Below are 21,558 nucleotides of genomic sequence, written 5' to 3'. Positions count from 1 at the left end.
TAGATTTTTTGAATATAATAGCCGAAAAATCCAAAACGTTTTTTGAATTTCGCAAAAACCGGAACATATGTGATAGTCCTTACCGGCTTCTATCCACATACCAAAGTTGAGATTGATAGCTCTTTTTTTGGTCAAGTTATAGCGAAAAAACTGTTCAAAATTGATGACGTCAAACTTTCAAACTCAATTTTTAGCAATTCTAGAACCCGTAGCGCAAAACAAAGACCACGATTAGACTCCCCGTGACGAGCTGCATCGAATCAATACCCATTTTATGCAAAACTATCAATGTTAAAATAAAATTTGACCTTTTTGACCTGACCTTTTTTATAAATTTACTCCGAATGGTTGAATGGGTGAATTTTGAGGAATCGGAGCTCGCACTAAGCATAGCTTGTCCAGTCGTGAGGGCACGTTAAACGTTCGGACAAAGTTCTGTCATACAACTGGAATTGCGCGATCGGGTGGTGGGGTCAGGGTCGGCACATTTTTATCTTGACCTGACCTTCACCAGAAAGTGACCTAAGCCGTACCTGATACTAGTCTTATAACCAACACCATTGAGTTGGAAATGAAAAATTGGCCATAAAACATGCATCGCACAGCCTTACTACCTAAAGTTAGGTTCATGTGACCTGACCTGTGACCCTTGGTGACCTGACCTGTGACCTGACCTGGTAATGTCAGTGACCTCTTATAGCAACATATGTACTAGGCAGCTGACGCCCTATCGCTGATTCTCGACAAAATGCGTTTTCTTCGGTGTTATAGCACATTCCCTAGATGACCCGTGAACGGTGAAATATTTCATGTTTGACCTGCCCTGTGACGTCATTGATGACTCCGAGGTCAATGAAATTTGGTTTCCTTCAACGAATTTGACAGGCCTTTCGAACGCCGTTTGAATTTTGCGGATCCGTTCAGCAGCTTCGGAGATACGAGGGGGGGGGGGCAATAAATAACCCCCCACCACCAGGTCGCGTTATAAACAGACCCCACCAGGGCGCGGGTTAATTTCACTCCCCCTCCAAGCGAGTCGGTCCTGGTCAGAGTTCGGATGGGATGGGGGTAGGATGGGTGCTTGATCCCGGAGCTGTCGGAGGGAGGGCGGTGGTCCGTTCGGGAATCGTCCTCCCGTTAGTCGCATATGCAGCGCTGCAGTCTCCGGCTGTGAGGGTGCTCTGGTCTCTGGAAGTGTGTCGTCCTTTCTACATTACTGAATACCTTGCCACATGTCTAGAATAGACACTTGTGTTTACTGTCCATAAACGTCGCGTGGCAGTCTCCAAACTTGCTACTTTCATGCATTTAACTTCTGGAATGAGTTTTTATAGCATATCATATATTGTTTTCAGAATAATCTGAATTATACATAGAAGCCCGAAAATTAAATCTGGGTAGGCTAGTAGCCCCAAGTAATTCACAAATAGCCTCACCTCACATTCGGCTAGGACGAAGTATGCACAAGATAATAGGCAAAAAAAGTAATTTTTGTCTGAGCTACAGTTTGGTAAAACAATTCAGGATTGTTTTTGTGCCGGCTAACGTAACCCGTATAAGCACAAATATGACATTTCAGCTAAAATATCCACGCTGCGATTTCATCTCCCTAAATTACATCAGTAAGGGTTTAAAATGCAAACAGACTGCAGCAAATGTCGCAAAACTGCACCCTTCGGTCTCAAGCCACTCTCGTCGGTTTCGGGCTTTCACGGAGCCGTTAGAAAGCTAAACTCCGGTCCGTCTTGCGGCGGACCGGAGTCGATCATCGCCTATCGACTATCGCCCGGCGCCACGCCCATTGACCGATTCGGGCCGTGAGAGCTCGGCTACCCCGACCCTGCCTTCTTCGGTCGGACCGGCCGACCGCTGTCGGTGGGAGGAGGGGGGGGGGGTCACCAGGACCAGTTCAAGGTCACTGACGGGCCACGGCGCCGCCCCAGGTCTGTTTCGTCACTGGCAGTGACCGGTGCCGCCGCCCATTCAGCACCGAAGTAACGGTCGGCGCGGGCTGAAGGCTGAACCTCAGCACCAGGTTTGCCGGGTAAAACACTGCAGATATGTAAAAAAACAGCTCAGAAGGTAACTATGTCTTATTGAACACTGTGGCCATCTGGCAAACGCAGCAGTACGTGTCCAAGTGTTAGGGGCTCTGCAACGGCTTTAGGATGCGGAGGATTGGAGTCCAACCAAAGAATGCACGCATAAATAATGTGGGATAACGGAAATGAAATTCTTTGGAATATCGTCCTTTGGGCCTTTGCGAGCTTGTATGGAAAGACTAGGCCCTTTTGGTCTGACAAGACCAATTTGCAGAACCGGAAGGATGCAAGAAATCAGGGAGATACATTCTCTCCCCCCCCCCCCCTCCCAGCAACGGTGACGGGATCCTTGGCGAGTACCGTAAACCGGGGTGAGTTGATATGGGGTGGTGAGTTGATATAGATTGCTCGAAAAATGTTAAAATGTATGCTGCTCATCCATTTGTAAACCAATTTTTAGTTTTATTTTTCTGTGAAGTGAAGCAACCAATAAGTGATGCATATAGCTGAGAAAGGCATGCATGTGGTGCAGTGCCTTCTTAACACATTACTTTTTTCAAAGTCCTTTTTTTCTTCTGATTTTGAAACTAAGGAAAAGTCCCCACCCTACAGCAAAGACGGTGGATATTCATGGAACAACATGCACTGGCAAAGAAACTACCATCAATTTACTGTTGATCCCAGGTAGTTTTGGGTTTCACCTATAACAACGCTTTTTTATAATTTTAAGAAAAGTGACAGGTGGTGAGTTGATATGCCATCAGGTGGTGAGTTGATATGCATGATAAAAGCTGATACCAGGCTCGTATGCATGCAAATTAGCATGAAATATGGGTCTGCAAGTAAGACAAAGTCAATTAGACCAACTCTTCTCCTTTTCTCTCCCCACATCATTCCATCAACCCCCAAAAGCTTTAGTTTTTTTTTTCTGAATGCTTGAGACGAGGCCTGTTAGTATCACTGATGTTAGTTGTCGGACTTTCGTCCCCGTCTTGAGTTGAGATGTTAGGTTCACAACGTTTCAGCAAGTAACTTCTCCGGCCATAGTCAAATCTGCCTCGATAGTGGAGTGGTTGGAACCGTGGACCATCAACGGGGAACCCGAGTTCGATTCCCGCTGACTACATGGGAGCTTTCGAATGGTTGGACGCGTACGGCGCAACGCCACCAACATCCAGGTCCTTCTGAGGGTCAAAGAACACCTGACGAGTGACGACGGCCGGAGAGTAACTGGCCGAAACGATTGAAACTAACATCTCAATTCTCAACTCAAGACGGGGACGAAGGTCCGACAACTAACATCAGTGACCCCAAAGTTTTTTTTTTCTGTGGACATACCTAACATGCAAAAGGCACAACACAACTCCCTGTCAAGTCTCAAGATGGCTCCCTACAAGCTACAAAGGAACACTATAGAACACCTATATAACTACATACAGATTAAAAAAAATGTTATAATTATTCGTGGTTTCGAAAATGACAGAACTGTCGTTTCTGTATGGCTAACAGCGCGGGAATTCTGATCTCGTGAAACTGATAAGTTTTCCTGCTTGGCAGTTGCCAACCGAGAATGAGTGACAAAATGAAATGGAACAAACAATATAAAGAAATTGACTGGTGTTTTAGCCCTCGCCCGTATTCGTGTTTTGCCAGCGTTTAACGTATAGGGGGGGGGGGGGGTCCGTTGGAATCCCATCGTTGTTTGGCCCCTGGTGGAGCTAGAGCTTCGAGGAAAAAACGGGCGTGTTGCCCGAGACGCGAGGAAGCCGATGATAACCAACTTTAAGGTCCTAGGTCATTGGTTAACTTTCCAGGCCAGGTCAATTACCCAGAAGTCGGGAAAATAAGGGGTTATTTGAAGTTCGTAAAGCGAGGTTATTATTTTTTGGCTGTTGCTGATCACGAATGTCATGTTTGTTTTGATCACATATGTCTTCGTACATTCAGGCCAGGTCAGGTCAGGTCAGGTCAACCAGTAGGTGTCCTGCCGGCTATCCATAGGGAGTGTCAAGTGTCAACTACCACTGACGGTGTCGTAACATGTTACGAAGGCACTAAAACTACTTCGTAAATGATCAAATGCATGTTAAATTCGACATCGGCCCGAAAAAAACTACCCTAGAAACATGCAAAACTCCAAAAGTGAGCCAAGATCACCAAAGGTCAATGACCTGACCTGACCTTCAGGTGACCTTGACAGTTGACACCCACAATACTGCATGGGACCAACATCATTTACATGTTTGGACGTTACAATCACAAAAAGACTGGAAATGCGCGGATAATGTGAGCCGACTACGCCAAATCGCGATTCCGGCCAAGCATGGTCTCGAGAATCAGGTCACAAGTCAAAAACCATTTGAGTCAGGGTCATGAAATCTTTAGAACATGTGTAAAATTGATAAACTCGAGAGGCACTGAAAGTTTCGTCGCGATCGGCCGCTTTTTGCGCGAGTTATGTGCGAAAAGCCGAGGTGGTCCGTTCGCCCGCCTATAAGTGCGAGGGTTAATTTTGGCTTTTGATGCTGAATTCTGTTTTATGTCGCTTATTTCACCGATAGAATACAGTCCGAATTAGATTTGCTTCACTTAACTTCATAAATATTTTGTTGACTACCAGTCCACAAAAGCTCAGAAGTATATGTATTCTTTCATTTCAATCCATTATTTCTGTCAGAGGCATATCAACCTTGACCCGCAACTGACAATGTGTTTTAATTACAAGAAAATACACTTGTAATTCCAAAATATGTTGCCAGTTTTGATACCGTTGGCTTGAGGACACGTGACTAGCCAAGTTCAGAATGTTCTAAGTAAAACTAAGTATCATAAAGCGAAAAAATGATGCTGCTAAAATCAAGCCATTTTGATAGCGCTGTGTTGGACGTGATTGCGTTTTCATGAATGTGAGGTCTGCTGCCAAACTACTATCATTTTTCTAATGGTTTCTTTCAGGATGTGTTCTCTCATCCTTCTTTTAAACCCTGGCATTTTATCAACTCACCTCTGAGCTTCTTAAGCCGAGAAATTTTGAAAAATCCAAAATCATATCAACTCACCCCCTGGGGGGTGGTGAGTTGATATGAACTTTGGCGTTTTAAAAAAGGGGCTTAATATATACATTTTTTATTCATTTTTGCTGATTGCCTCCCCAAGGCATGTGCCATGAAACTGGCACAAAAAGAATTCCGTAAATGAATGTGACTTTTAAAGAAACGTTAGGCGGCACGGGCGGACATCGATAGCAGCGCCTCTATCGGTCACTAGGGAAAGCTTGGCTGTAGGCGACGAAATACCGGCTGAGTTGTCACACGTTGAATAGGTTTATAGACATCCGTCTTGTGAAAAAGTTGAACTTTTGCCTTCAATATTTCTACAGGCAATTTTAGAAGTGTCTTCACATAGATTACAAAACCATTTAGATTATTCTATTCACTTCAAGCCTTTCCTATTGTTCTTGACGAGATGCGGGAACTATTTCTAATTAGTGTTTCTAGCTTAGTAAAAGAACATCTTATGCAAACGATGAAAAAAGCATAAATGGAAGATTTTATATGCAATTTTCTCTAACAATTAATGGTAAATTATCTACATATCAAGGAAAAGATGCATGCTAACTGATAATTTAAAGTTCTTGGGGCCAGTTGTCTTCCTCTTTTCTTACGTCGCCCCAATGGCCGCGAATACACTAGTGATAACGCCTATCGATCTAGAATAACCTCAAAATCCATATCAACTCACCCCGGTTTACGGTAATAGCCGTTTTCACGACGGCCATCTGGTACACATTTGGTGCACATTTGGTGCAGATTAGGTGCATATTTGGTCAAATTAGGTTCAGTGTATCTCTTAGAAGCTATCAGCTAGGGTTGCACTAATTGCTTATATGCCTCCTTTGTCATATTATCAGAGAGTCTCAACGATTCAAACACTGAAATAAATTCATAAAATGAAGGTATTTGCTGTAAAAGAAATTGGGTGCAGATTTGGTCAAATTAGGTGCATTTGCCGGAAAGCCCGTCGTGAAAACGGCTATTATGAGGTTGGGTTAGATCGACGCCTGAGTTGTGTGCGGGCGAGGAGTGGGTGGACCATATCGGATTCACTAGCTGCTCACACTGAATCGTCGTTCAGGTCCAAGCGGCAAGGAGATGACATTATAACACCATTCTCCAGGATAGCTGACGGGGGACAGAACAAAGGAGAATGCCAACGTTTCCAAGTTATAACGTTCGTCGCCGGCTTGAGGTAAATTTGATCAGACCTGACGTCTAGCGGTAAAATGATGTACTAGTAGTTGAGCGGTCGGCTCCAGCAGCGCGCCCTGCGCTAGGGGCATCGGGACAGCACAGCACGGAATACGGATGGCACACGAGTTATTTCCGGAGGTCTCAGGTCTCTACAATACAATCGGCACACCATCTGTGGAAAGCTTGTTTATGCTTATGCGAACGTAACTGTGTGAGAACTCGCATGGATGGTTCATCTCGAGTTACAAAAGCGCGTATGACAGACACGCCCCCGGATCGCAGCCAACTTCACCTGGGGGGGGGGGGGGGGGGGGATTACGGGAAATAGGGGAACAAAAATAGAAAAAAAAAATCGGCCAAACATGACCTAGCTCTATAGCGTCATCTCTGGCCGGTAGCTACAACCAAGGCCGTATAAGAGAGGTAGAATCATCCCGCAATTTCCAATGGACCGGTCGCTAAGCATTAGCGTGACGTCACTGGAGGAGACCGCGCGGCGCCCGGCTCCAAGCCGTATGTCGGGTACATTTGGCACTTTATCATTGTTATTACTGCACGTAACGACAACTAATGACTCTTAACCCGCGCGGGGCTGGGGTCTCCAGCCGAACGCGCGGGGCTGGGGGGGGGTAAATTTTACCCCCCCTGTTATCTCCCGAACTAATGGTCCGATTTGGAAAATTCAAACGCCAATCGAAAGCTCTCGTCACGAACTACTAAAAACATGTACTTAATTTAAAGTTTGAGGTCAAGGTCAAGGTCAGGTCAAGGGTACAAATTGCAAGTTTCTACAGTATCGGCCTTGCACCGTAGTTGCCGAAGAATGGAGTCATGGACTGAGACTGATCGCCCAAAACGTGTTCTTAGGCTACCAAGACAATATTCGTTGCATACAATATCATTCAGAGGTCAAGGTCAAGGTCAGGTCAGGTCAGGTCAGGTCACCAAAAAACAAAATATAGAAAAGGGCATGTGCGACACATGTTTTATGGGTCATTTTACTCATAGAATTCAATAGGCACACTCAATAAGTGATATGGACCACCTCTGGATGAATTTCAGGTCGAGGTCAGGTCAAGGTCAGGTCAAGTGAGGTCAAATTTTGAAGTTGGTTTTTAAGGCCTAAAAAGGTGTCTATCTGATGCACTTTTTCACGGCGAATCGAATGGTGCTATTTTTGTTTCCGTACGAGGTCTAGAACTTCCAAAAAAGTCATTTTTCAAAAAATTTGTGTGTCGTGACGTCATAAAATTTTGAATAACTCCCATATTTTTGAACCGATTCTTCTAAAATTTGGTATGTAGGTGCACATAGACCACTTCTCTGACATATATTTCGGTTTTTTCGATAGACTCAAAATTTTGGATTTTATAATGATTTTCCCAAAAAAGTCAGTTTTTTGAAAAAATTTAGGCCAAAATCCAAAATTTTCAAAAAACCGAGATAGCCATTTGATAGACAAAGTAAAATTACGTATAACCTTTTTTGTTACGTCTTGATTCCTTTAAAAATGAAGATGTTAGCGGCGTTTGAACTTTTGCCGTTTTTGAGGCGAAAATGGCGAACATGACGTCACTAAAACGTCAATTTCTCAAAAATTTTGCGACGGATTTCGCTCAAATTTTCAGGGAACGTGTCAAATTGATGTAAGAAAAGGTACTGAAAGTTTGGCGGCGCTGCGCGCCGCCGTTTTTGAGATATCGCAAAAATTCGCGAGGGGGGGTAAAATTTACCCCCCCCAGCCCCGCGCGGGTTAATAACTTTTTTACCCACCTAAAGCTGATTTCCTTGCCGATACATTGCCGACCCGAGCCCCAGGGTCGACAATCTTGGGATATGGGTCGGATGGGCGACCTCGCGACGGGAGAAGGAACGATTGCAATTGTTGTGTCCCGCACCGCCGATTGCATTCTCTATTTACACCCGGAGGGGGGGGGGGGCAGGGGACACGTGCCCCTATCGGATCAGGGGGCCTCTCGGGCCCGAGGGGCCCTGCGACGCCAATTGGCGGCTGAGGGTCCACGCTGGCATTTTCGACTCAGAAGGGCCCCACAAGGCTCGAAAGAACACCTTATGTACTCCGAATAGCCACACTTCTCTCCATAAGAGTCACACACCGACTTTTTATTGTCCCTCGTCGGCATTTGAGGGCCCGTTGCCGGCCTCTAAGGGCCTATTGGCGACCTCTGAGGGCTACTTGCCGGCCTCTGAGGGCCCTTAGCGGCCTATCAGGGACCAGCAGCTCTAAGGGTTCCACACACGCCTGCGATGACCCCCTAAACCAATGGTTGAAGGCCCCACAACGGCGCCTACGAGGGCCCTCACCGGCGGCTGTGAAAGCCCCAAAGCGGTGCCCAGCTGAGGGTCCCACACTGCGGGCACACTGCCATCTCTGAGTTCAACCGGCACCCCTGAATGAAGTCCCAAAGGCCCAAATCAGTGCTTTTTGGCCATATATTTATCGGCGGCTCTGAGGGCTGAACGCCGGAGTCTCTGACGGCCCCAGACGGGACCTTCGCATCGGACGGCCAGTGGCCACTCACCGGTGACTTTTGAGGGCCCCACACCGACGACTCTAAGGGCCCCCACCGGCGTCTGAGAGTACCTTGCTGGTCTCGAAGGACTCCACAGGGCTCCTGAAAACACCGCAGACCTCTTGAGGGCCCCTTGTCGGTCTCTGAGAGCCCCTGTCGGCTTATAAAGGATTCGAGCCAGCAGCTCTAAGGGTCCCAACTCCCACACCCGAGTGTGATGACCCCACACTGCAGTGTCTCTGAGGGCCCACAATGGCAACTGTGAGGACCCTCACCGGCGCCTCTGAGGGCCACACACTAGCACCTCCGAGGGCCTACAGCGGCACCTCGGGGGCCCCGCACCAATGCCTCTGAGGGCCTCACACCGGTACCTACCTGTGAGCGCCCACACCAGTGCCTCCAAGCTCCAAAGGCTTCAAAACCGGCGGCCCTGAGAGTGAGGGCACTACACCGGTGATTTTGGGTGTTTACCGAAGGCACAACACAGTCCCTTAGTCTCGCTGAGTTGCTATCCCAATCCCGTACCGGCTTCTATCCCAATTCCGGCTCAACTAATTAGCAGCCCCCCCCCCCCCATGGATCAGCGGCGCCGCGCCGGTGTCGGTGCCGGGGGCCAGCGCCATCGGGGCGGCAGTCGGCCACGCGCACTCAGTGGTTAGCGCTTAGCACCGGCGGCTAGCGCACGCCCGGCGTGTTATCGGCCGAGAGCCGCTCCAAAACGGCTGCAGTAACTGGTCGATATAGCCAGTAAGCAGATGAGGAGATGCAGGTGAACTGATGACCGGCAAACTTTTGTGCTTTACGAGGGCGAAGGGTCGAAGTCGGCTGCTAAGCCTTGAGCGGGTTTTATCAGATACCGGTTCACTATGACCTTTGTCCGGGTCCTGGTACCCTGACGCACTCTTGCAGAGCCGAATTACAGCAAAACTCCATCCACGACTGTATCTATACGGCCTACGCTCTTCTGAAAACGTCTGCGCTTGGTCTTCTACGGGCCCGGCCGGCCGGCCGGACGGCCCCGATTGGCGATCCACCAGTGACGTCACTGGTAGTGTTAAGCTGATTGGCGAATAATACATGGGGAGAACCGGGACGACATCCCCCTGGCTACAACATTTTTCTTGCGCAAGGTGTGAAATTGATGCGTGTAGGGGTACCTACTGAAAGTTTCGTGACGATTCGTTCTGCGATTATGAAGATATTGCTGAAAACGAGAGGGCTCCGTAGAGCTCCCATCTCTGACGGTCATCGTACCCGGCTAGCGGCCTGCTCCTGCAGGATGTAGCTGCCCGCATGGTCTAAACTTGTCCGTCCTGCCCAGCTACAGAGAAATATCTGCGAGCGGGGCCCCAATAAGGTCTGGCAGTCTATCAGGACAGTTGTAGCAGGGAAAAAGGACGGTCCTAGTGTGCAGCCTAATTTACCCGCCGATGAACTGAACTCATTTTTCGTCTCTGTCGGACCTCGCATCGCTGCGGAGGTCCGGTCTCTTAACACCGCTACTAGAGATGCCCCAAATTTGCAATTTCATTACCCGCCCCGCCCCGCAGCTACCCCTTGCCCAACCACAACTACCCGCAAGCTGATTTTGGCTGAGCCGAACCCGCAAAAAACCCGCAATCTTAAAAACATACTTTTGCAAGAAAAAAAAAATACAGCTGAGTCAATGCTAGAGCTATATAAACCTTACTTGCTTCATTGCTGTGCAGAAAAAGACAGCCAAACAAATAGTAAGGACTTGAAATTGCTATGCTAAGTCCTCAGGAAGTGCACACTGGATAGTGGAAAATGAATAATGCATCAATACATTTGAAATTCCTTTCTGTAGAGTTCAGTAAAATCTTTCTCTCACCTTACCCTTGGCTGAGGATCAAAATTTCACTCTGGCTCCCTCTCAATGTTAGGCCTCTGGAATGATATTGTTATCAAAATGAATGTTGATATAAAAAGATATGCGATTTCCAGTTAAAAATAAATAGTGACACAGTGAATAATGAGTATCCAGTCGATCTACACATAAAACAAAACATGCAAAATCCCAGCAAAAACAAACTATAAAACATACATGGCCTTGCAACTAACCACCAATGAACCACGCATTTCTGGAAACATGCGTCAGAAGCGTCACCAACAGCTGATTGCAAGGAATGTTACAGCGACTAAATTATTGCGGCCGTAGTTAGTCGAACTTGTTGCGAAAACACTGTTGTATAATGCATATTCATGTGCCATTCTGATTAAATTATTTTACACAACAGCTAAAGTTTTACAATTCAGAGGTTAATCACCGGTTTAGAAATAAAGAAACAGTAAATGCTAAATTAAATGTAATGATTTTATAGATGGTCTTGGTAATGCTCTCCGGCTGGTCATCTGTCGGCATACAAATGATAAGGACGTAAAAAGACAAAAGAAATAAATGCGACCAGCTACGTGGTTTTGTAACATGTATAACTGCTATTTTGAGGCATTCAAAAACCAAGACAGAAAAAACTGATTGAAAATTATTGCGTCATCAATGACAGCTTTCCTTCGCCTCAGAGACCAAAATTGACGCAGTCAAATGCCAATCCTTGTCAGAATGTCGGAAGTGCGCCAGTATTGTATTGCGTTATGTTTGGGCCGGCCAGTCTATATTTTGATTTTTTGTAAGGGTAATTGGTGTGTTATTTTCGTAATATAGGGTGGAACAGAACATAGAGTAGGATAGGTAATCAATGAATTTGCATCAAATTTTGTTTAGCTGATAGCTCTTTTTTATGCCGACCAGACGCAAATAAAGTAACATGTGGCATTTGCTCTGATTTTCAACATCTCATTTAAGTCTGGGTTCTTCCATAATGTATATCTAGTGCACACTGCACAGTGCACATAGACTTCAGTTCAGCTTCCTATAAGTTTGCTTTCAGGGTCTTTTATGTTTTATGGAATGCTTTCATCAGCATTTATTTATGCTTAGTAGTTTATTGCTTGTACCCTGGTTTGGTCATTGCCAGACTGTGGATGCTATTGCTGGTTGTTTTCAGTTTTGCATTTGAAATGTGCTTCCTTGATATATTTTTATATTTGGTTCTGTTTTAAAAGTTGTTTTGATGAATATTGTATTGTTAACCTGAGCAAATGCACTTGGCATTGTGTTTTGCATCTAAAAAAAAAATAAAAATTATAGGTTCTTAAGTCTGACCGCCAAATACCCGCCACACGACAAGTTTTGCTTCTCGAACCCGCCAAAAACCCTGCGGGTTTTGAAAACCCGCAGAAAGCGGGTTCGCGGGTTCAAAAAGGGCATCTCTAACCGCTACCGATCTGAACGTTCGCCTCCCCCGGGTCGGTGCATGTCGTTTTCAGCTCCGCGCGGTCACTCTCGGCGAACTTGGTCACACTATCTTTGGCATGCGCAACTCAGGCGCCAGTGGGACTGATGGCATTTGCATCCGAATGTTAAAGTCCGGCTTCTCAGCTATCGGTCGCGTCATACTTTACATTATCAATACGTGTATTACCAACTCCGATATCCCCGATTCCTGGAAACATTCCACAGTCCACCCCATCTTCAAATCAGGCAGCCCCTCGGATCCCACCAACTTTCGACCAATCTCATTAGTCCCCGTGATTATGAAGGTTGTGGAACGCCTCGTACATCAACAGCTTTACCACTACCTCTCAAATAACTATCTCCTTGCCTCCTCGCAGCATGGTTTTCGCCCCCGACACTCCACAGAGACCGCTCTGCTGTCCGTCACAGACCAAATCCTCGCAGCCTCTGATAGGGGAGAACTTTCACTGCTGTGTCTCCTTGACTTAAGCAAATGCTTTGATGTCATCGACCACGAACTTTTACTTCAAAAACTGGCCATGCACGGGATCGAGACCTCTTGGTTTTCTGCTTTTCTCACGGGACACACCCAGAGCGTGTCCCTATCTAATGGCGCCGGAGGTAGAGTACTGTCTCGGCCGCTTCCAAATAATATGGGTGTCTTCCAAGGATCTGCCCTGGGACCGTTACTCTTCACCATATTTTCGAACAACCTCTCGCTATACGCAGGTGACGCCACCGTTTTCCAATATGCGGACGACACCCAGGTTCTAGTGAGCGGCCGTGCCGACGACCTCAGATCGCTTATCTCTCGCATGGACAGTGATGCCATCCACATTTTTGCTCCATCCCAAGATCTCGACCAGAATTTCCCAAGATTCTCGTCTCGAATCCCAAGACTACCCATCGCATGTTCTTAGGAGTGCCCCAAGTAAATCCATAGCTTATTTTGGACATATTAGTGTGTTTAGTATTCAACTTTCTCTTCTTCGGGTCCACCCTTGTCCTTATTGGCGTCTTTACAGCAGCTTATGTACCTAGAGGCCGGGGGGAGGGGAGGGGGAGGGGGTCGATCGAATTCCTACAGCTGATCGGTTCCTGACCGAGTATAATAGCTTCACGAAAAATGAAGATGCTGGCCTAGACAACATGAAGCCGGTGGTATCTGCTATTATGGTCAGGTCATTCGTCGACCGTCAATGGTGGGTCAAGGACCCAAAACACAAAGTTCGAATCTGTTAGAACTTCTTGGAAACGAAGTCTGTGGCATTTTGGGTTTATTTCGAAATTTGTCTCGTGGCACATTTGGAGAAGCTAGAGTCAGGTGAGGTCAGGCTGATTTTTAGTGTTTTCCACCAATGAGTTTTGAAATATGGGCTCCAAAACAAGCTCTTAAAAGCTTATGTGAATCCCGAAATCGAAAAGCCTATATTCTATTCACGGCATATATGCCGTGAATCTGCGCGTAAGCCAGTGCCCGCTGGGGCCCATGAATTTTCAAGCCGACGATGGCGAGGGGGTCTAAACGAGGACCTAACACGTCCCCTGGACTATATAGTTACAAGACGTCAGCAGTGTTGTGAAGGTCGCAAGGTTACGCTTTGATTATTTTTGGTCCAGCAGAGCCCAGAGGTCAGGTGACCAGACTCTTTTCCGAGGTCAAAGACAAATTGCCCTTATTTTGGTTCGCGGTCAACGGATAAGCCTCCATAGAGCAAAACCGTGAAATGAAACGCTTTGTGCGGGAGCCGCTTTCTGAAATATTTTTTAGGCATAATGTATGTAAAAGCTTTTCATAGCCATCCAACATCATGCCTCCAAACCACCCATCCCCGTTGATCGGTAGTTGGAAATTAAACAAATGAGTGCCAGTTGCGAACAGCGACTGAAAGCTGCTACTATACCCATAACAAGTAATGGTACATTACTCCTGCGAATCCTGCGACCTCGGGAAGATAATGCCTGCAAGAAACATCGCAAGCTTCGTCCGTTACTTCAATATGTTTGAATGCTATTAACCGTCCGTGAGGCAAATCCATCCTAAATTTATTATCGACCAAGGAAAAAAGCATTCGACAGCATGAGAAGACAAAGTGAAATCAGCTTCTGCCAGATCCCAAGATATGCAGCGCAAATCACAAGATCCCAATGTGAATGTTCAAATCCCGAGATCTTGGGACAAATCCCAAGGAATGGCATCGCTGCGCATGGAAGCTTCACTCGCATCAATCAGTGACTGGTTCTGTCTTCACGCCCTCAAGCTAAACGCAAACAAAACACAACTCATGGTTTTTGGCAGCAGACAAAATTTACGGAAGGTACCCGACTTCAGCGTCTCTCTTCGTGACTCTGTGTTGCAGCCAAGCGAGCAGGTGGGGAATCTGGGTGTTGTCTTTGACAGCGCCCTGTCCTGGGAAGCACATGTGTCCGAGCTTAGTCGTCGGTGTACTGGCTTGTTGATCGGACTGTCTCACGCACGAAATTGTCTCCCTGACGGTGTCATTAAAGTTCTCGTGACATCTCTGGTCACATCACGAATCAACTACTGCCTCACTGTGTACGGTAACGGGACTCAGAAAAATTTTGACCGACTCCAGAAAATTTTGAACTTTGCCGCTAGAGTGATCTTCGGACGGCGTAAGTTTGACCAAGTCTCGGACCTGCGCGACAGACTTGGCTGGCTATCACCAAAATCCATGTCAGATTACCTGACACTCACGATCGCGCAAAAGGTCATTAAGCATGAAGAGCCTGAGAACCTCGCTGCACTGTTCGTCCCTAATCAAAATTTTCGAGACAGGCACACACGGCAGGATCATCTCCTTCATCTTCCCCGACCGAGGCTTGAAACCGGAAAACGGCGTTTTGAGTACCGCGCCGCGGCGCTGTTAAATAGCCTCCCACCCCAGGTAGTGCAGCTGCCACCTGCCAGCTTCGCCCGGTCTGCCAGGGCCGCGCTGATTAACAAATCCCCGCTACGCCGCTGACGAGTCTGTTTAGTAGTAGACGAGGCATGCCGCCAATAGGTGGACGATCTGTTTGTGCTTATGTATATATATATATATATATATATATATATATATATATATATATATATATATATTGTTTGTCTTATGTACATATGTGGATGATTATTATCGCGACCCCCATCGATGGATGACTGTCGTCTAGTGCTGAGTGTTCTTCCCCCTGCCCGCATGACTGTTACCCATTATACTCGGATCTAAGCCGTAATCGCCACGCCATATATGTGGAAGGCTTTTGGTGTCAATACATACATACATACATACATACAACAGGAGTGGGGGAGTGGGGGAGAAGGATTTGACTATCCTTAGGATGGAAACGACGGAACGGAAGAAGGGTGTGGCCAAAGACGCAGTTCTCACCCATGCGAAGGCGGATGATTCACTGATTAGTAAGGTGTCTGCAGGAAAAACATAACTTATACCTATTTCTTTTGTATTTTGCCACATCCAAGATACCTACTTCAGAGACGAGTCATTCCGCGTGTCCAAGCTACTGTATGGACTTTCAAAATAAAACCTTGTATGAATCTTTCAAGTAGCGACAGCTGGCTGTTCTTCTTTCTAATAAATAGTATTCCATGAACGCTTCGGCTCCTTGGTAGTTTAGAGCCAGACTGGTAGGTGGCGCTACGGTCGCCGTCCGTGGCCGGCGGTGGCCCGTAATATGCCATTCAATCACTAAAAATACCCACAATAGGCTAGTGTAACTTTCATATCAATCGCCCAGGGTTAGCGAAGCACGTTCAGTGGTTGCAATAGACAGAACAGTGACCACTATCCTACAGATAGCCGCGCTCGGTCTTCTGCAGCAGCTCGTAGGGTTCGTGCGACTCCCGGACCACCGTGACCTCATCGATGACGGCTGTGGCGCCCTCCTGGGTGGTCTCCACCTGCTCGATGGACATGTGGGTGGCGTTGTGGAACGTGAAGCGGGAGTAGCCGTACTCCAGACTCCGGAAGGCCGTCCACGGCATCTTGATGGAGAATGGGGACAGATTCTCCTGGCAGCCCTGCAGGTAGAACACAGGAACCGTAAAAAAGATAGCCATCTTGCGGTCGTTATGGTGTTATTGCGCTGCATTTTCAGGTGAATCAACGTAACATGCTCATTGCTCAGCTTACTCAACGCTCTTAAAAATCATAAAACGGATTCTTTTGATTATTGCAAATCAATCCTATTTTGGACTTTGGTCATAGTTCATCTACTGATCTAAATATTTGATTTTTTTCTTTTAAAATCTTATTATTCTAATTGTCCATGGCAGCAGTGTATTACGCCTCTGTACAGTCGTGTATGCTGTACAGCGTACCATTGGTACCTCCTCTGTACCACGTACCGCTGACCCGGTGACGATGTGTACGGGCGCGCCCGGGTTACGGTACGGATTGTCGTCCGTCCCGTTGTAGATCCTGTAGTTATACAGCGGCCACATGCGCTCGTACGAGTGCTCGTGGCCCCAGACGGCCAGGTCGACTCCGTACTGCATCAGCAGGTCCTCCAGACCGGGACTGGGGAGGAAGGAGGGGGGGGGGGGGGCGAGAGGACGGATCAGCAATGGGAAGACTCGCTATGAAATGTTAACCCGGCACCGCCTGGACTATTTCCGCACCCACGACAGCCTGGGGGGGGGGGTCGGATCCGACCCCCCCTGTTATCTCGAGAACCAATGGTCGTATCGAGCCCCGCGAGGCGGCGTTCGAAAGGTCTCTACGAGACCTTCCCAAAGCACTCTTAAGATTTTAAGATTGAGGTCAACTTTCGGGTCAAGGTCAGGTCAAATATCAAATTCAGGGGTTTTGCATGATTAGGCTTACGGACAGCGGAATCGATAGCTGCTGCTCGAAACTCACAAAAAATGACCTCAAAGGCCTAGTGAAGGTACCATGTGCGTATAAGGGTCATACTAAGTACGGGTCAAGGTCAGGTCAGGTCACGAAAGGTCACGGTTTTCACTTTCTGCTACATGGGCGTGCGACACATGTTTTATGGCTTATTTTTCACGCCGAATCCGATGGTAATTGTTATATGTATGTAACCCCAAGTCACTGTGCTGGTGATAAGTGTGCATTGAAAGCATAAAAAATCGTTTATATAGTTTTAAAATATAGTTTAAAATATTATTAAAATATTATTAAAATATAGTAAAAAATAGTTTTTTGAATTTTTAGGGGTAAAAAAACGCATTTTATGGAAAATCCGAGATAGCCATTTAGAAGAACTTGTTGAGCTGCGTCTTTTCATGTCCTTAATTTGCGATTTGCTTAAAACCCTGATTTTTGGCGATTTTTTAAACATTTACCACTTTTTGACTAAAAACGCCATGTAGTTACATCACTAAAATCGATATATCTCAGAAAATTTTGGATATTTTTTCTTAAAAATTGCACAGGAGACGTCAAATCGATGGAGGAGAAGGTATGCCAAGTTTCAAGTAGATAGCAAAAGTGGTTCATGAGTTATTCAAGAAAAACGGAGGGGGGGTCGGATCCGACCCCCCCCCCAGGCGGTCGCGGGTTAACGTGTTAGGGCTCCTGTATTTCCCACGTTTACGTTTTCAAGCTCATCTTTGCTGAGTCTGACCATCATCATAGCCCGTGCTCTCGAAATCGGACAATTATAAACAGAACTTACAGGGTCCAAAAACACGTATAGTTATATTCATGACATACTGACGAAAAGGCACATTTTAATTCCCAGCAGTTGTTTTCATCCTTAGCTGTGCGTCATCTACTCACATTGGCGGTTCCAGGTCTGGAGCGCCCACTCTGACCCTGTCATGCACCTTGGTACAGTCATCCTCGTCCCGGTTGGTGCAGTACATGGGACGGTGTCCGTACAGGACGATCCACGGTCGGGCGGCTCGGGCTGACGGCTCAGTGGCTGCCTGTGGACAACATTTGGTCGGTTGATACGTGATAGTTATATCGTATGTAGAGGGTGGCTAAGGTGACACTGACCTGACTTTTTGTAAAATACTCTATAAGAAGAGTCAGTATCAGAAGGAAACTCCTGTAAAAGAGTCATGCAATCCAAAAACAGCATTATGAAGGGTGTTAACACCCTAAAAGAGTATTGCTTTTCTTATTATTCCTTATAAAATCGCTATTATGTGAGCCTTTTCGCTGGATGCTTAAAAGCTTAGCTATGGTTGAAAGCGAAAGAAGTCGAAAAAATGGTACATACAATGTTTTCGACGAAGTAGTGAACGAATTGCTTAGTTTACCTAGTTACTTACCTCGAGGTCGGAGACCAGCCAGTTATACTGCGAGAACGCCTGGTCTGTGCCGTAGCCGGTGAAGTAGTAGAACTCGGTAGATATTGAGATGAAGTGGACAGGACCCATGTCGAAGCTGTAGTACATGCTTTCCGTCCCACCAGGCATACTGAACCTATTCAGCAGAAGAAAGAAAGGAAACATCGCTGGCATGTCTATTCTGACCTCACCAGCTTTCATTTTGTGCCAAAACATAGTAATATTGCTCTGTTTGGTGGAAATATGTCAAAAGAAACCGTCAATATGTAACAATAAAGTTGCACACCGCGAATTTCACCTGTTTTTGTAGTTGGAGAAGTTGGCGTACTGCTCGTGGTTTCCGGGACAGGTCATGTAGGGCAGGTGGGCGGCCACCGGCTGGATCTGACGCATGAACGTGTCGCCCACCTCGCCCTCCTGGTCGTACATGTCGTACCCAAAGTCGCCGACGTGCAGCACCGCGTCGTACATCTCATCGTAGGTGTCGTTCACAATGAACGGCAGCGCAACACCGTTCTGAAGACCACACACAAATTGTGTCATAAAAACAAGAGCTGCCATGCCGTGTCCGTCCGTTAGCAGCTGCCTAAACACCTGTCCTTATACGGCTACCCACGTAAATACATCTGCTTACGTACAGCTGCCCGCATACAGCTGCCTTAGCACAGCTGCCTACACACAAAATGTGTCAACGTACCACCATGCCCAGGTCTCCATAGACGGCCAGCCGGGGGCTCCAGTCGCTTCCCTGCTGCATGGGTCGGAACCAGAACACCTCGGACCATCCGGCCGGACCGAGCACCTGGTAGACGTGCCGCTCCCCCGGCGACAGACCGGTCAGAGACACGCTGAAAGGTCAACCAACGACGTCAGGGAAATAAAGATGAAGTTGTGAAGATGTATGATGTAATTATTAGTCATACATGATAAACGAAGAGCCCACTATTGCCCGTATACTGTATTTTTTATTTCGCTTCGTGGGCGGGGTACGAACCCCCTGTCGTTCCTATCCCACTTTGCTAAGGGGATCCGAAACATCGCAAGATCCGAAACACAAACCAAGCACCAAATCTGGCAGAATTATGAATCGAACCCGCAAGAACTCGGGAGCTTACTAATTCCCGAAGTTTTGTTCTCCTACGTTAGAGTTCCTGGCAAAGAGCATTGGAAAATCGCAGCATTTTTATTCATGCAGAAGATTACTTACTTACGAGTTCACTTACGAGGTCAGCGACCTTGCCTGACTTTGATATGCAGTTTGAGTGATATGGTTTGGCTTATCGAAAGTCAGGTAGATTGGATTTCAATTATATCTGTCATAGATAACACAAATATATAGATTCACGTTGTCTATGTATCAATCGACATATCCTAACGCGTGTTCCGAACATTCGCGAAAATTATTATCACGAATGACACTATACCCACGGCGGAGGAAGGGTAACAATTGACCATAAGATAACAACAATAACAAAATTATCATGCTCATTACTCAATGTGAAGTGCTCACCGATTTATGTACTGGAGATGAGTTCCGTTGTCATCCTGAGCGAATGGAGTGGAAACTCCTTCCACCTGGCAAACACATACGACCATAAAATAGGAGACGGATCTGGACCATGACCACGGCGATCATGTAATGACAGCATACAAATGTCCCAGGTATGAGGTAATGCACCATGCTGTAAACGGCATGAGATGTTGAGTCGGTTGATGTGTTGCATTGCGTTATGTTGTTGGTGTTGTTGGAATGGATAGGTACTTAACAGTGCAGCGTGGCGATGCTGTATCTTATGTCATAGCGAATATAAGGCATGCTGGTGAGTTAAACAAAATACATAAATAAAACGAAACATGTGCGTAAAAACATGTGCATGCACATAAAAATCAAAATTTGCCAACATACAACATCCACATTCCACAACCATGTGTACCAAGCTATCAAATTCACTCGCAATTCAATACAACGAACGCTACCTGGCGTCTCTCCTAAAACCGTAGGAATAAAGATTCAAAATTCTGGTGCTGTTTTAGCGTTTGAAATTCCGTAGCTTTCCGGCACCCGTTTATCAATATACCATCTGGGCATCCTCAGAAACCCGTTATGACGCTACCCGACACTGGCCAGTACCCCAACTCCCCAGGCATTTTTTAAAAAGACATTTGCACTATTGCAAATGCACACAGTTTTGACAATATCTTTATAAACACATCCGTTTGTTACCAATGAGCTAAAGCATGAGATTAAGTAGTGTAAGGGAAACGCAACAATTTATAACATGAATCATTTCTTTCCCCAAAGATCTTTGTCCTGTTCTTCTTGCCCCGTTTCATCCTTACCAGTGTGTCGGGCTGGTCTCTTCCGTATCTGGCCGAGGCCTTCACCGGCTGGAAGGTGCTGTAGGTGACCTGGATGGTGGTGACGTCATCGGTGAAGGACAGGTGAATTTGTTCGGCGCCGCTGTTGTCGGCTACCGAACACACTCCTCCCAGCAGAACAGCCGCCACCAGCAGCAGAAACAGCGGTGATCGGGACAGTAAATTACGATAGGAAAACATGATGTTTGTGTGCTCCTGTCTGAAGAAGAAAGCACCGTGTCAGCTTAGGTGATTTGTTATATAAATTAACACCTTATCCAGGTGTTAGTACGTAAATAAAGATAAAGTATACAATAAACACTTCATATTAGGCTCGTAATTGATAGACTTGCCCAAAAACGCAAAGAATCCCTCGCTGACCGCCTGAACCATTCACCTGTTTGAACTCTGGGTGCCGACTGCTGACAGAGCTCCCTCCACGACGCGACACATACGCCCGGCTGAAGATAGGGCTGGATGCGTTCACCAGGGTACCGGACCAGTCGGCACAGTCCGCCTCAGCTATCGTGAGAACGAGCGGACGGTTCCGCATACGTCACACCCAGGCTGTCCGCCATCCTCGACCGCGGCGTGGTTTGATATCTGCTAGCGCTTGGTAACACAGGCCATCCTTGAAACAGGCGTGATTTCTGATATTGTGCTCTATACAGGTAAAAAATATAAGAAGCAAGAAAATTTACTGATTCTAAATTTTGCCAGATGAGCTATTATATTTGTCAATTCAAGATTTTGCGGCTAATGTGGTGACACATTT

The 21,558-nt window shown here is 46.6% G+C and overlaps 1 protein-coding gene across 1 annotated transcript; it reads right to left on the bottom strand.

Annotated features, from left to right (window-relative positions):
- Positions 1-15,590: 15,590 nt before the first annotated feature.
- LOC122386424 (acid phosphatase type 7-like) lies at positions 15,591-21,555 on the bottom strand. The gene is made up of 9 exons (XM_043375602.1): positions 21,181-21,555; positions 20,766-21,003; positions 19,936-20,000; positions 19,123-19,273; positions 18,724-18,941; positions 18,408-18,561; positions 17,908-18,056; positions 16,509-16,680; positions 15,591-16,181 (listed from the first exon to the last, which is right to left on the bottom strand). Exons 1-9 carry the CDS (start codon positions 21,234-21,236, stop codon positions 15,951-15,953), a joined length of 1,434 nt encoding a protein of 477 aa, XP_043231537.1. The 5' UTR covers positions 21,237-21,555; the 3' UTR covers positions 15,591-15,950.
- Between the last annotated feature and the right edge of the window lie 3 nt (positions 21,556-21,558).

Source organism: Amphibalanus amphitrite, unplaced genomic scaffold (genome assembly GCF_019059575.1).
Source record: "Amphibalanus amphitrite isolate SeventyFive unplaced genomic scaffold, NRLGWU_Aamphi_draft 000250F_arrow, whole genome shotgun sequence".
Classification (NCBI taxonomy): Eukaryota; Metazoa; Arthropoda; class Thecostraca; order Balanomorpha; family Balanidae; genus Amphibalanus; species Amphibalanus amphitrite.
This window is presented reverse-complemented; position numbering and strand designations above follow the sequence as displayed.

What these genes read in the sequence shown, in the direction of transcription:
- LOC122386424 (XM_043375602.1), bottom strand. Translation starts at nt 21,236, where the DNA reads ATGTGTCGCGTCGTGGAGGGAGCTCTGTCAGCAGTCGGCACCCAGAGT. An exon ending in TTCTCCAACTACAAAAACAG is followed by an intron (nt 18,562 to 18,723) that starts GTGAAATTCGCG and finishes TCTGCTGAATAG; the next exon opens with GTTCAGTATGCCTGGTGGGA. An exon ending in CCAGACCTGGAACCGCCAAT is followed by an intron (nt 16,681 to 17,907) that starts GTGAGTAGATGA and finishes CTTCCTCCCCAG; the next exon opens with TCCCGGTCTGGAGGACCTGC.